The sequence below is a fragment of the Brassica napus genome, chromosome A9 (genome assembly GCF_020379485.1).
Source record: "Brassica napus cultivar Da-Ae chromosome A9, Da-Ae, whole genome shotgun sequence".
Taxonomy (NCBI): Eukaryota; Viridiplantae; Streptophyta; class Magnoliopsida; order Brassicales; family Brassicaceae; genus Brassica; species Brassica napus.
The window spans coordinates 42,217,188-42,231,600 of record NC_063442.1 but is presented as its reverse complement, the minus strand read 5'-3'; the positions used below and the strand labels follow the sequence as shown (position 1 = coordinate 42,231,600).

General features: G+C 37.3%; 5 protein-coding genes across 6 annotated transcripts; 2 read left to right on the top strand and 3 right to left on the bottom strand.

Annotated features, from left to right (window-relative positions):
* Positions 1-2,383: 2,383 nt before the first annotated feature.
* LOC106400626 (germ cell nuclear acidic protein-like) lies at positions 2,384-3,161 on the bottom strand. Its single transcript, XM_048741791.1, has 2 exons — positions 2,468-3,161; positions 2,384-2,436 (listed from the first exon to the last, which is right to left on the bottom strand). The coding sequence occupies exon 1, from the start codon at positions 3,093-3,095 to the stop codon at positions 2,556-2,558; it is 540 nt and encodes a 179-aa protein (XP_048597748.1). The 5' UTR covers positions 3,096-3,161; the 3' UTR covers positions 2,384-2,436; positions 2,468-2,555.
* Positions 3,162-3,234: 73 nt separating this feature from the next.
* Positions 3,235-6,240, top strand: LOC106400627 (V-type proton ATPase subunit C-like). The gene is made up of 11 exons (XM_013840985.3): positions 3,235-3,490; positions 3,594-3,662; positions 3,740-3,867; positions 3,967-4,066; positions 4,256-4,323; positions 4,573-4,714; positions 4,808-4,924; positions 5,091-5,216; positions 5,290-5,373; positions 5,468-5,547; positions 5,833-6,240. Exons 1-11 carry the CDS (start codon positions 3,377-3,379, stop codon positions 5,939-5,941), a joined length of 1,137 nt encoding a protein of 378 aa, XP_013696439.1. The 5' UTR covers positions 3,235-3,376; the 3' UTR covers positions 5,942-6,240.
* Positions 6,241-7,868: 1,628 nt separating this feature from the next.
* Positions 7,869-10,620, bottom strand: LOC106400629 (putative F-box protein At1g12855). Its single transcript, XM_022691487.2, has 2 exons — positions 9,563-10,620; positions 7,869-9,253 (listed from the first exon to the last, which is right to left on the bottom strand). Exons 1-2 carry the CDS (start codon positions 9,625-9,627, stop codon positions 8,053-8,055), a joined length of 1,266 nt encoding a protein of 421 aa, XP_022547208.2. The 5' UTR covers positions 9,628-10,620; the 3' UTR covers positions 7,869-8,052.
* Positions 10,621-10,816: 196 nt separating this feature from the next.
* LOC106400631 (ethylene-responsive transcription factor ERF088) lies at positions 10,817-12,069 on the top strand. Its single transcript, XM_013840989.3, has one exon. It carries the CDS (start codon positions 11,089-11,091, stop codon positions 11,770-11,772), a length of 684 nt encoding a protein of 227 aa, XP_013696443.1. The 5' UTR covers positions 10,817-11,088; the 3' UTR covers positions 11,773-12,069.
* LOC106400630 (glyceraldehyde-3-phosphate dehydrogenase GAPA2, chloroplastic-like) lies at positions 11,833-13,961 on the bottom strand. 2 transcript variants are annotated; one of them, XM_013840987.3, is made up of 5 exons: positions 13,740-13,961; positions 13,558-13,662; positions 13,127-13,431; positions 12,801-13,045; positions 11,833-12,458 (listed from the first exon to the last, which is right to left on the bottom strand). In XM_013840987.3, the coding sequence occupies exons 1-5, from the start codon at positions 13,779-13,781 to the stop codon at positions 11,956-11,958; spliced, it is 1,200 nt and encodes a 399-aa protein (XP_013696441.2). In that variant the 5' UTR covers positions 13,782-13,961; the 3' UTR covers positions 11,833-11,955. The 2 variants fall into 2 exon arrangements, with proteins under 2 accessions (XP_013696441.2, XP_013696442.2); XM_013840988.2 differs by lacking the exons at positions 13,558-13,662; positions 13,740-13,961 and having other exon boundaries at positions 13,123-13,328.
* Between the last annotated feature and the right edge of the window lie 452 nt (positions 13,962-14,413).

Genomic DNA, 14,413 nt, shown 5'->3' with positions numbered 1-14,413 from the left:
ATTTTGTCTTTGGACGATGACACCATTGATGGATTTGCGGGATTTTAAGGTCATTAAATTTTCGATAATTTTCTTAATATTACATTTTCTAACCAAATAAATCCCAAAAACTAATCAAACTCCTATCTTTTAAAACTCTTTTGAAATCAAATCGTGATCTAATGTTCAATTAATAAGAGATTTAAGTAGCAGTTTAGTATTTTATTCTCAGCTGAAAATTGATCCTAGCTATGTTTTGTTTCTATTAGGTAGATATAAAACATTTAAAAATAATTCCAGAAGATATAGACAAAATCTCAAGACAACAAACATTAAGAAACACATATAAAAGGAACAAAATATAAAGTGGCATAGGCTTCATAATCAAACCCAATAATAGACCCACTTGCAAATTATTACATGAAGAGATAGGGGTAATAACGAAGAGAACACAAATCATGATTACTGGTTTGAAAGCTGAGAACCATTTATCTTTGCTTAGCTAATGTTCAACATTGATGATAACTTATGTGTATTAATTATTGGTAAGTAATCGTCTATAATCACATAATATCAAAGTAATTACCCGTCATAATCCTCAGAGAATTTCCTCATTGGATGTCTTATGTGAAAACAAGACTTATTCATTATATCGCTAGCTTATTAGCAAGTGAAACCAGTTACTTATTCTGTTAATCTCATGTACATATTTCTCTACGCTTGACATTCTTGATTGTTATCCTCTGAGGTATTACTCATGATAGATAGTTTCAGGATTTATCAGATTTTCTCAAAATTTGATAGGAAGGTTAAATTTTATCGCCAAAAAACTCTTGTATTTACTGTATAGAAAGGGGGACGAGTGATGATTTCACCTCTCTTGACCCATCATATGCTACAATGGCTGCCATGTGAAGGCCACATCTCTCTCTTTATCTCATCACTTTTTAGCAATCATCTCCATTTTCACCATCGACCCAAAATTTCACCAGCTATAAGTGGTTTTAGTTGACTCAGATAATGCTTATATTATTGGATTTTGCTGTTCAACCAACCTCCATTTCACCTTAGTTAATGCGGGTAAATTATCAGGTAAATTTCGGATGTGGATGTGACATACACCTCACCCTCCGGATTTTATAATCCTAAGATTTTATCTTTTTTTTTTTCTGGTTCATATCACATGCATGTTTTTTTTTCCAACAAATACAGACTATATAGACCCTGCATACATACAGATATAATATTCTAAGTAACTTTTGAATAATTTCTTCTTCTAGAAATCTTATCTTAAAGTTATAAAAAATAACTCTTTATCTCATTTATATTTTCTCAGCTTTTTGTTGGTTCATGAGATTCCTTTCTCCTTTTATCCTATGAAGCCGAAGGCTAAATTCAAAGGCCCAAAAAAGCAGAGACTCATGATGACGCATGTCTCAATTATTCATACACATACAAACAACATTACACGCATTTCACCACCATACCAACCACACATATCATATCATATACACATCGGCTTAAATAAATATGTATGAATCTTCAATATGAGATTCGGAAAGGAACCCTTTTCAGTTCTCATTGTCACTCCCTAGTGGTCCAGTTCTTTGTTTTTTTATTAGTGGCATCAAAAAACATAAGAGATGATGATATTCTCCTGACAAAAAAAATCTGTAACTCATATATTTGAACTATACGAATCTATGGAGAACATCTTAACCTTTCAGATATATTCGCTGCGACAAACATAGATTTAGTTGAGTAGCTTTAGCTTACAAAAGTAAAGTGATAGAGAAGCAGTCACAAAAGACTCTCACAAGTTAAAAAGAATCACAACTAAGACAGCTCTACATGACTACATACCAATCACAGAACACCTTTATCATCCATCCCCTTATAAACTTATAATCCAATGAGTTGTACTTAGTCCCTTCACTACGGTTAAATACATAAGGACTAGTATGAGAAATAAAAGTTTGCATCTTTACTCACCATCGGCATCAAAAGAAGAGCATTGCCAATATAATGTCATTTTCTTCAACTAGTTTAGCTTGCTCACTGACTTGGGTTGCATTGCACTCAACCAAAAGGAACACGAGAACACCAGCTAGTTTATTCAAAGACTTACTTATACGCTGCAACACTATCTAATTCAAGAATGTTTACTTCAATGCATGATGTCACTGATCATTAAGTCTAATCTCATTTCTCAAAAAAAAAAGGTTCATCTACGCAGCTTAAAACAAGGATCATTCACGACCTCCACTAGAGTAAACCCTTGTCACCGTACTACACATCACAAACCTTAACTTCAAAATCCTGACTCAATACTAATCTTCTCCAATGTAAAGTCACAAGCATACAAAGCAACGAACTTTAGCCTCTCACATAGGCACACAATGAGTTGAAATTGCAATGACATGATAGATATATATTGGCTCACTTTGGTCCAAGCGTTGGAAACATTTAGATTATAACCAACAATCACTGAACGTAACACAAACTCTCTTAAGAATCAAAGGAAACTACATCTTGATTTCTTGACACTAACCTTCATTATAGCTAAGGAGGGAGGTTTAAGCATCGCTATCGTCACTACTATCATCATCATCATCCTCGTGGTTTCCGCTACGGTCATTGGAGATGTAGACTCCAGGCTGGATCGACCGTCTCCTAGTCCTCGACGGAAGGATGTTATCCAAATCCACCTCCGCCAATGGATCGTCAGACAAATCGCTTTCGTCGTACTCATCACCATCCTCGTCGTCGTCGTCATCATCATCGCTATCGTCACTTTCATCAACTTCGATCAATTTTCCTTTTCCTTTGTCCTCTCTCGATATGCCTTTACCTTTCCTGTCGATCTCAACTTCAATCGAATCATCCTCCTCATCCTCATCTTCCTCTTCTTCATCTCCAACTCCATCTTCTTGCTTCTCTTCATCTGTACGATCGCCGGGCACGCCGTTCTCATCTTTTGACTCAGAATCAGCAGAACTCGACGAAGGATTAAGCTTCTGAGCCTTGTTCGCCACATTATCCTGCTCCTGGCAACAGAGATCCGATTTCCTCTTCGCTGGAAACGAAGAGTCCTGTTGATTCTCAACGTCCGCCATAGATGAATCGATCGTCTTCCTCGCGCTACACAGAGACTTGCGGTTGCTTCGAGGAAGATTCAGAGTTAGTTAGGGCTTTGTAGGGTTTCTCGATTCGGCCCATTAGCCCATTAGCCCAGTTTCTGTTGTGCCAGGTGGAGAACGTGCCGGGGAGATACTAAACCGGCGTAATGCTAATATCTTACCGGTTTGGTTTTCTACTTGTGAGTATATAATTCGAACCGGTTATCCATTATGATTGAAGAAGTACAGATCCATCGGAGAAGAGAGATTGAGAAACAATGACTTCGAGGTATTGGGTGGTGTCTCTACCAGTGAAGGACTCTTCCTCCACGTTATGGAATCGTCTCCAGGAGCAGATCTCCAAGCATTCCTTCGACACTCCAGTTTATCGGGTACTCAGATTCTGCTCGATTTCGATTGAAATTAGCAGATCATCTTTCAACTAGTCTCGTGTTTGTGATCTAACTTCTCGGATTGCTGTTTTCATTTTCGCAGTTCAACATTCCTAACCTTCGAGTTGGAACGTTAGATTCTCTGCTCGCCCTCGGCGATGATCTGCTCAAGGTAACTCATCTTGATCACAAATTTTGATCTTTCGCGTTTTTATTTGAATTGATGATTTTTGGATGAGATGCGTGCAGTCAAACAGCTTTGTGGAAGGAGTTTCGCAGAAGATCAGGAGACAGATCGAGGAATTGGAGAGGATCTCTGGTGTGGAGAGCAACGCTCTTACTGTTGATGGAGTTCCCGTTGATTCTTATCTCACAAGGTATCTGTTTTTTTTTTTATATTCACAAAGAGTTTATTGGTGATTTAGTGGTGACTGGTGATGTAAAGAAGGAAACTTTTTTTTTTGATTGGTGTCAAGGTTTGTATGGGATGAAGCTAAGTACCCAACGATGTCACCTTTGAAGGAGGTTGTTGAGAATATTCAGTCTCAGGTTGCCAAGATTGAGGATGATCTCAAGGTATTCACGCTGTTAAACCTTCACGCCGAATGGTTCCGTTGGTGTAATAGTCTACACAATACTAGTTTCTTTGTGAAGAGTAGTTGGTAGTTTTAGTTTTTGATTATATACTTCTTTTGGTGGTGGTCAAGTGGATTCCTGTGGTTCGAATGATTGGTGTTAACGACTCTGATTGCACATATTGTTTAGGTTCGTGTTGCTGAATATAATAATGTCCGCGGTCAACTCAATGCTATTAATCGAAAGCAAAGTGGAAGGTAAGCTTTTTGTTTTCTTTCTCTTGTTTTATACTATAAGAACAATTTGGAACTCGTCCTTTCTACAAAAAAAAATCAATTTGTTGTCTCTACGATCTAAGTTTTGTTTGAAACATGTTCGACAATGTGAAGGGTTTAGCATAATACCAAGTGATTTTCCAGATTAATGCTGTTGGTTGTTATCTGCTTAGATGTTTTATATATTTTGTAGCAATGTGGCTGATCTTCCTCCAATTTCTTTTGTTACAGCTTAGCTGTTCGCGACCTCTCAAGCTTGGTTAAGCCAGAAGATATTGTCGCATCAGAACATCTCGAAACTCTCCTTGCAGTTGTTCCAAAGTATTCCCAAAAAGACTGGCTAGCATGTTATGAGACATTGACCGACTTTGTGGTAAATTGATGATTTGTTGAGTTTATGGACCAAATATAACACTTATTATTTTTGTCACAGGGATTTTAATCAGTTCACTCTTATTCTTTCCAGGTTCCTAGGTCTTCGAAGAAATTGTTTGAGGATAATGAGTATGCTCTTTACACCGTCACTCTCTTTACTCGTGTTGCAGACAATTTCAGGACAAATGCACGTGAGAAAGGGTTCCAAGTGAGTATGCTGTTCAAGATTCTGATATCACCTCTAGAGCTTTCTTAGAAACTATATTAGTAGTAGTGATATTCCTTAGAACTGCCTTTATTCACTGTGAAAGTTAAGACATTTGGTTGATTCTCAAAGCTTTGCTCATCATATGTTGTACACCGTTTTCTTTTAGGTTCGTGATTTTGAACATAGCGTTGAAGCACAAGAGACTCGTAAACAAGAGCTAGAAAAGCTGGTTCAGGACCAGGAGAGTTTGAGAAGCTCTCTTTTGCAGTGGTGCTACACCAGTTATGGAGAGGTATTTACAGATTGCTCTTATAATATCATCGTAGAAATCTAACACCCATCTGATCATCGGTCTATATGTGTAGGTTTTCAGCTCATGGATGCATTTCTGTGCTGTGCGTATATTCGCTGAGAGCATAATGAGATATGGTTTACCTCCGGCGTTCTTGGTAATATAAAACTCCAACCTTACCTATGCTTTTACAGAGGATCCCTCTAACTCCCTGATCAAACGAATTTCTCTTTTCATGACTTATTTTCCAGGCATGTGTCTTATCTCCGGCTGTTAAAAGCGAGAAGAAAGTACGCTCCATTCTTGAACGCTTGTGCGATTCTACCAACAGGTGTGTTATAAGTCTCTGTCTTTGTATCGCTCTAGGCATAAGATACATAGAAACTGGTTAGGGTTAAACTCCATAGTTATGATCTTTGTAACATAGAACTTGTAGAACTTTGAGGATAGAAAAACAAAGAACCAAGTACTTGTATTTGGTTATGAAAGTGAAACCTTAACTTTGAAAGATCGTTTGTCCACAGGATCTAAGGGTTAATCATCCCTATATGTAAATAGTTTGATGAGATTTTGATTTGAGTATTGCGAGTCTGATTGTATGAAAAAAACAATGCAGTTTATACTGGAAAAGCGAGGAGGATGCAGGAGCTGGAGGAGCCATGGCTGGTTTAGCTGGTGACTCCGAGACACATCCTTATGTCTCCTTCACGATCAACCTTGGTTAACAAATTGATGAGAGATGGCTTGATGCTTCTTCTACATCTCACACTCCATCTGTTATATTTGTTTATGTTATATATAAATATTCCATTTTATTATTCGTGATTTATTTTGATTTTTTCGAAATAAAATAAATAAATATGAAGGTGGCACTCGAGAGACATTGCGACTGTAATTTTATTTTGGCCGGAGTCTTATAGATTCCGATGAGTTTCTGAAACTTGTGGAAGAGGAGAGAGGTTACACAGTTGTTAAAACCTTTTGTCATGTTGTTACCTGGATGCCTTTCATGGACCAGGCTTTACTTCCTCTTGTATCTATCTTCCTTCATAAGTTCTTGATCTCACCTTTTTCCTAGTATTTTTTTTTCTCTCACCGATACATACCATTTCTTCAACATTGTAGTCTAACTACACTGGTATCCAAGTTTTTATTTGACCCCTGAAAATTCGCATTAGAGAAGAAAAGGGACATTTCTTTTTTTTGAATCCGAAGAAGAAAAGGGACAGTTGAGAGAGTTTAGAGGCAGAGATAATAGAACATCTTAGGGAACAGGTTAAGTCTTAAAAGCCAGTTAGCGTGATATATGTTTCATTCTCTCAAACCATTTGCCTCTTTTTTTTTCATTTATGAAGACACGATCCAGTTTCACAAGCATGCTATTTAAAAAGGTTGGTGATATCATGTCACATACGAAGGAGATAAACGTGTCAGATGCATCTCGGGTTTCTGGTCAAGCTCCCAAAGGAGATTACTCGTTGGAATTAATACAAATGATCTCTGCTGCTGTTATGGCTCTCGACCAAAACGTTCAGCAAGATGTTCTGGTATATATACTACTCATCTTTACCTGATTCTGGTTCAGTTTGATAACCATATGGTCCTCTTATGTATCTGATTTCATTCACCATTCCAACCTAAACTTCTGGTTCTTAACTGGGTTTTTTTCTGTGTAGGTAATGAGAAAGAATCTGTTGAAGTACATAAATGTAAAAGAATGTGCTGCTGAAGCCGAGTTTTTTTATCATGGGCCATCCTTCATCTTACCTAACGTGGCTTGCAGTTGCAGGTATTACCTGACCAGGAGTAACCAAGTAGACTACAGCTTTGATGCGGCTAGTGTTAAATTTTTTTTGTTTTTTTTTCTTGTTGCAGCAACTGTGATGACTACAGAGACCTCCATATACGCAGCGACTCAGCTCTCTTAACAGAGAAACAATGGTCATGTCCGGATTCACAATGTGGGAAGATATATGACAGAGAGCAGATGGAGAATAGGCTTGTCCAGATCGTGAGACAGAGTGAGAAAATGTACCAGATTCAGGATCTATTGTGCATTAGGTGCAATCAGGTGAAAGCAGCTCATCTGACGGAGCAGTGTGAGTGTGCTGGATCCTTTAGATGCAAAGAGAGTGGTTCGGATTTCCTCAAGAGGATGGATGTTTTCTTGGATATTATTAGTTGAGTTCAAGGTCAACGAAGAAAAAAGAAGCTCGAAATGGAAAATGATTCTTGTTATTAGATCTTTCTGCTACAAGTTGCTTTATATAACAACGGTCATCCGGTTTACAATAAACCAAAATCTAATAAATTTTATAACCAGTTTATATCAACCCGAACTGAATCATGTATGTTAATATCTCCCTCAAGATGACGAGTATAAAGAAGGTAGAGACATCTTGCCAATCAAAGAATGAAATAAACCAGGAAACAATGGCTTCGTGAAGACGTCAGCCAGCTGATTCTCACTGCGAACATGCAAAGCCTTGATTAAGCCACTCACAATGCAACTTTCTTACTTAGTTTCATCGATTTTAATCATGCATGCATGTATTTCAGATTATAATTGTTTAATTATAGCTTTGAGTAATATATGTTTTATGTACATAACTTGTAAACTTGATGGTCTTTGAAAACTGAAAAGAATTCATATTCTCTGAAAATGTTTGAGCTTGGTCTTAGACTTTGATGTTTCAAATAAACACTGTCTCAGTTCTAGTTAAATGCAAACATAATGGAAAATCATAAGAAACAAAACTCATAATCAATAAAACATAAAGAAAGGTTTCTGATTATTACATACTTCCAAATATGCTTAAAATCGATCAAAAGCATTCTATATATGAGAGATCAGACTCTCAAAATATGGCATACAAAGTGTATGTGAATGGATTATACGGACAGATCCTGTTTGGAGATTGTATATTACCAGATTCCCTGAACATGGATGTGAGAGCAACATCTTCTTCTTCTTCCACATTGTCACCGGTCTCCAATAAGACTCACTGCCAATCCAAGAGAGTGGAGTAGAAAGAAAATTAATCGTATAAATCTTCTCCCACATGTCTTCTGATGACTTTAATCTCCAAAACTCCTTGTCTAGTATACTGGTGGTTATCAATATACACAAACGATCATCCAGAGTGCACATGCTACGATGGTCGTTAAGATCAGGATCTGAACTCGAATGAATCTTAGGCAGCAACCGAAATTTTTCAGTATGGATATCGAAAGCTATTACGTCCATTTTGTAGTTGTTATTTCGTTCCGTGAACCAATAAACTGACCCGTTGGCAGACTCTGGCTCACAATAAATGCAGCCATAAATGCGGTAACTTGGCGTACATGTCAAGTATCTCCAAGCGTTTGCCCTAAAATCGAAAACCTCACAAGTGGTGACTCCGTTTGGAGGGAATGGAAAAGAATTATACAACCACACTAATTTGTAATCAGCGGCCTTCACGAATGCTGCAGCAGTGATTAGGTTCGCCGGAAGGTAGGTGGGATTCAAAATCTGATACCCAGACAGAGGAAGATATCTGAACCAACGAGTAGCTGGATTAACTACACAAATAGATTTTGAGGACTGTATGCAGAAAAGACCGTCACAGCTTCTGGAATAGTGGATCCATCCAAGGAACCCTAAAGGGAAACTGAGTTGAGTGTGGGATAGAGGACGACGACCTTCTAAGCAGAATGGATGAAACTCAATCTCTGTGCTAGTGATTGGGCTGGGGAAAAAAAGCATGAGACTAGGATGATTCACTTGGTATGAACTGGCCATCTTCAAGTGTTTTTCTGCGAAACTGTGAGACTTGATCCTCAAGTTCCACTGTTTTGAGAGAGACTTGAACCGGATTAGGGTTTTCACGGGAAGTCTTATGAAGATTTCTTCCACGACATCGTTTGGTAGTGATGATGGGGCTGTAGCTCGCTTCTCGTTATGATGATGCATGCAATCCCTCTCACCGTTGACTTCTTCATCTCTGCTATCAATGAATTGCATCTCTTTTGCATACACACTTACGCCGCAAAATCTAACAAGTGCAACAAAGTATGGGACACATATATATAATTAAAGCCAGTAGGGGTTATTTGGTAACTATAGTTATGCCCTTAGAGCACCATTAACCCTAGCACCCCTAATGGGACTCTTAATCAATTTTTTAAGTAATAAATGGGTGTTAAACACTTAATTTAAGAAACTTCTAAATTATCCTCTAATGCAAGTATCTTATTTAGGGGGTCTTAAAAAAAATTAAACATTGTTTTTTTTTTTGTAAACAAAAATTAAACATTGTTTTATTTAAGATAAAATGTAGAGAAGGAGTAGAAATATGATTTACCTGTGTCTCTTGTGAAGTGGTTCTCGGTCGACTCGTCCATAGCATTTTGCATATGCTGCAGTCATCTCTCCGCAGCTTCATGAGTCAGTGGAAACAGATGGTGACGACCAATCAGAGCAGGATTAGTACGAATATGAAACGTATTATCATCAATTGCAACAAACATGATATATCATATCAATTTAATTTCAAGTTTTTTTTAATTGATGATGATGATGATGATGATGATATGTATTAGTTTCATCAATTTAATAATGGATTTCAGATTAAATAAATAAACAAACGTAATTATCTGACACAGATTACCAAAAAAAAAAAAAATTATCCGACACAATTAATAAACTCTAAAACAATTTATGTGAACTCTAAAACAATTTATGGTGGTAGAGATATATTTTTAATTCTCATAAATACAAAAGAAAAACTAAAATCAGAAAAAGCAAAAATCGTTGATTGGTTAGTGTTGGCTACACTTTTGAACAGATGCATTCCGTATAGGCTGACCAAAGATGAGAGGAAACTGAAGAAGAAACAAGTGTTGACGTTGTAAACAAGCTTCAAGCTCTTATGCTTTCATCTCCTAATCGCCATAATCTTGTATTCCCAAGGTTTTTATTTTTGTTAGATTATAAGATGTGTTTTGTTTGGTCATTTGTTTCAGGAGGTTAATTAAGGAGTTGGGGAATTTAGAGGCAAATGTAGTATGTGGAGGAAGAATGTTATGGTGGATGCAAAGGAGTGTCATAGAGATCATTGGTACTATTTTCTAGTTTTTCATTTGTTTCTCCTGGCTTTTGGATTCAATGAAAAGCTTCATCTACCAATGTGAACAACTTGAAACATGAGATGCAAAATGACTTCAAACACATGTGATAGATATAATATATCAATAATATTGTCTTGAACTTTGATATCTTTGTCTGTTTGAACTTTGATAACGATAGACTTGTCTTCATATGCAATTTGGACACCAAATGAAAGAAGACAAAGTGACACCAAAGAAAACATAACTAATCACACACAGACCAATGCTTAAAGATTGAATTTAGACCCTTAAAAATCCAAATCCCTAAGCATGTGTCACATGTTCTCCCATTGAAAGTTTAGTTAGGTTTCTTGATATTTGTGCAGTTTTTGTCTTAAAACTAAATGACAATGTCCTTGTCACAACTTGTCTTTGGCTCCATACATTCTTCATTGCCTTGTTTTTTTTTTCTTTCCCTTGTACGTAATGTTGTGTAAAGTAATGTAATGACTCAAGATGAATAATCTCAGAGATAATGTGTGGAAAATAGTAACCAAAAGGACAAGAATGGAGAAAAATTGAACCACTTTCTTGTTCATACTGACACAGTCACAGTTTACAAGGAGAAGTAAGACTGAGGTTAAATTCTTGTAACTCCCAACCAATTCCTTCAACTTAATGCCAAAAGCCAAAAAGGCATCAATCAAGTTCACACAATCTTTTGCTCTCCTCTCTCTATATATAGATAATAGCAAGCCAAAAGAGACTTGTAGAGAGAAGCATGTTGAAATCAAGAAACATGGGCAAAAGCAAACAAGAGAAGAAGTCACAAGAAGTGAAGTACCTTGGAGTAAGGAGGCGTCCATGGGGAAGATATGCAGCTGAAATCAGAAACCCTTTCACAAAAGAGAGACATTGGCTTGGAACGTTTAATACAGCTGAAGAAGCTGCTTTGGCTTATGATGTTGCTGCTCGTTCCATCAGTGGCTCTCTAGCCAAAACCAACTTCTTCTACACTGATAACATCTCTTTACAACCACAACCACAACAGTTCTTACAGTCATCATCAGACAAAGCTTTTTTTGCTAACCCTGTTGCCTCTTTGGAACCTAATATGAGTTTGGGATCTTCTAGTTTCTGTTTTCAGCAAGAAAACAACCATTTTCTTTCTTCTAATCTCACTAACAGTTTCTCACATTGTTATGATGATGATGATCATGTTGGTAAAAGCAAAGAGATTTCATTACCTTCTTTGCCTAATGATATGTCAAGCAGTTTATTTAGTCGTCAGGACAAAACAGAGGAAGATGGCAATGCAGAAAAGATGAAGCTTGGCTCTGTTCTCACCGATGAAGCTCATTGCTTTGAGTATGACTTCCTTTTGAGCGGCATGCCCCTTTCTCTTCTCAGTGATTATAATGAAGATCTTCCTCAGATTAATGGATCTTCTTCATCTTTTATCTGATTCTATTATGTAATCTAAAAAGTGTTGCAGTGTTATGAACTTAACCAAAGGGATGTAACATGTTTGAATAAAGTTTATTACTATAAAATTGTAGATCACAAATACATAAACTCGGGAACTACAATTCTACATTCCGAATAATATAATAGAAAAATGAAGCAGACATCAAAAGTTGAGTCATCTTCACTTCCAGTTATTGGCAACAATGTCAGCCAAATCAACAACTCTCTGAGAGTAGCCCCATTCATTATCATACCAAGCAATCACTTTAACCATATCATCTCCCATAACCATTGTGAGAGAAGAATCAATGGTTGAAGACACATCAGAGCACCTGAAGTCAACAGAGACAAGAGGCTCATCGCAGACATCGAGTATACCTTTAAGCTCGTTCGCAGCTGCATCCCTGAAAGCAGCGTTGACTTCCTCAGCAAAAGTCTTCTTGGAGACTTGCACAACTAAGTCAACCACTGAGACGTTGGGAGTTGGCACACGCAATGCGATGCCGTTGAGCTTTCCTTTGAGGTTAGGGAGCACGAGGGCCACGGCCTTGGCTGCTCCTGTTGATGTTGGAACGATGTTTAAAGCAGCTGCTCTTGCTCTCCTTAGATCACGGTGGCTTGCATCTAGAAGCCTCTGGTCACCAGTGTATGAGTGAGTGGTTGTCATTGTGCCCTTGATGATCCCTACCATGTTAAACACATCACAACAATGATCAGCATTTTTACACATCTAAAAGTGACTCATGAGTTCATATAAGCTTTTGGTTCGGTTTTGGCTCTTTCGGTTCTCTCGTTCGGGGAAAATTATAGGAAGCGGCTAGTATCCGATAAAATTTGGGTTTTAGTTCGGTTTGGGTTTGGTTTCGGTTCCAGAAATATACGAACCACTCGGTTATTTGTGAACTTAGGTTCGGTTTCAGATATATTTTTCTGGTTCACTTCGGTTCCGGTTCGGTTTTCAATTCTCGGTTTATATTCTCAGGCCTAAGTTCACACTACAATATACTGGTTGTATGAGATGCTTACCGAATTTCTGGTCAAGAACCTTGACGAATGGAGCGAGGCAGTTAGTAGTACAAGAAGCATTGCTGATGATTGTGTCTTCATGGCTGTAAAGTTCAGCGTTGACACCACAAACATACGTTGGGATATCTCCTTTTCCAGGTGCAGTAATAAGAACCTTCTTGGCTCCAGCTTGAATGTGCTTTCCAGCACCTTCTCTGTCCACAAACACTCCGGTTCCTTCGATCACAAGGTCAATACCTAGTTCCCTGAAACACCATCACAAAATTTTAAGATCAGTTTGAAAGAATGATACAATCTTTAAGCGTGTGTGTGTGTTTTAACTTTACCCCCAGGGGAGATTAGATGGGTTACGATCAGATACGATCTTGATGATCTTTCCATCAACGGAGAGAGCAGAGTCTCCTGAAGGCTTGACATCAGCATCGAAGATTCCAAGGGTTGAGTCGTATTTGAGGAGATGGGATGCTTGTTTGACACCACCAGTGTCGTTGATGGCAATGACATCAAGAGGAGAGTCTTTACGACCATGCCAGCATCTCAAGAAGTTCCTGCCGATCCTACCGAATCCATTGATGGCTACCTTTAGCTTGGCCTCGGTCACTCCTTTCCTGTATCCACCATTGCTTCCCATCTACAACACATAAACAAAAAACAAAGTGTATGGTTTAATAAAATGCAGTAATGGCTGATCATGGCATGCACGCTTGTTCTTGATAAGATATATAACACAGAAGCAATAGAAAGGAAAGGAACTCACTGCAGAAGTCTGGAAACTGACAAAGGAAACAAACTCATCGGAGGAAGACTTCTTTCCGAAGGGAAGAGCAGAGGAGTTTCGTAGTCCTGAGAACTCAGAGAAGCCCTGTAAAGCAAAGACATGAGAATATTAGATGATGATGATAAAACATTCGATTATGAGGAAGGACGATGAGACAAAACCTGAAGAGATGGTTTGGCGACAGAGAAAGTAGCCGAAGCCATGGCAACCAGAGAGAAGTTGTGTATAACGTTCAGCAGAAAAAGTGAGGACAGAAAGCAATGTTGGAGCAAGAGATTAGTAATATAGGAAAGAGAATTGCTGAGCTGGAGGCAAAGAAGATGAGATTCTGGATAGCTTTGTCATTCGTTTGTATGGTTGTGATTTACCACTCTCTTCCCTCTTCACATTTGGTATATCTATCTTATTAAAACTCAAGTACAAAATTGGAGTGTTTGGAGATTTGAATATGATTATTAAAAAAATTTGGAGTGTTTGGAAACATGAATTATAGTCTTTTAAAAAAAAAATTTAATTTTGTTTGGAAACAAGAATAGTAGTATTAAGAAAAAAAAAAGTAATGGGCCTATATTTTTAAGAAAAATTAAAAGTCAATCATATTATAAGAAACTATCTATCTGGGCCAGATTTAAAATATACGAAAACGGGTCAATCTAATTGTCTAAAACTTTTTCTTTTCTAAACTAACCATAAAACAAAATTTAAACTTTATACACATATTTCAAATTAAAATAATAATTTAAAGTTAATTTATATCAAAAATTGATTAAAAAATAATACATATATTAAAAAATAGATTTTTACTAAACTATTTTTCAATAGCCATTATAAAAAA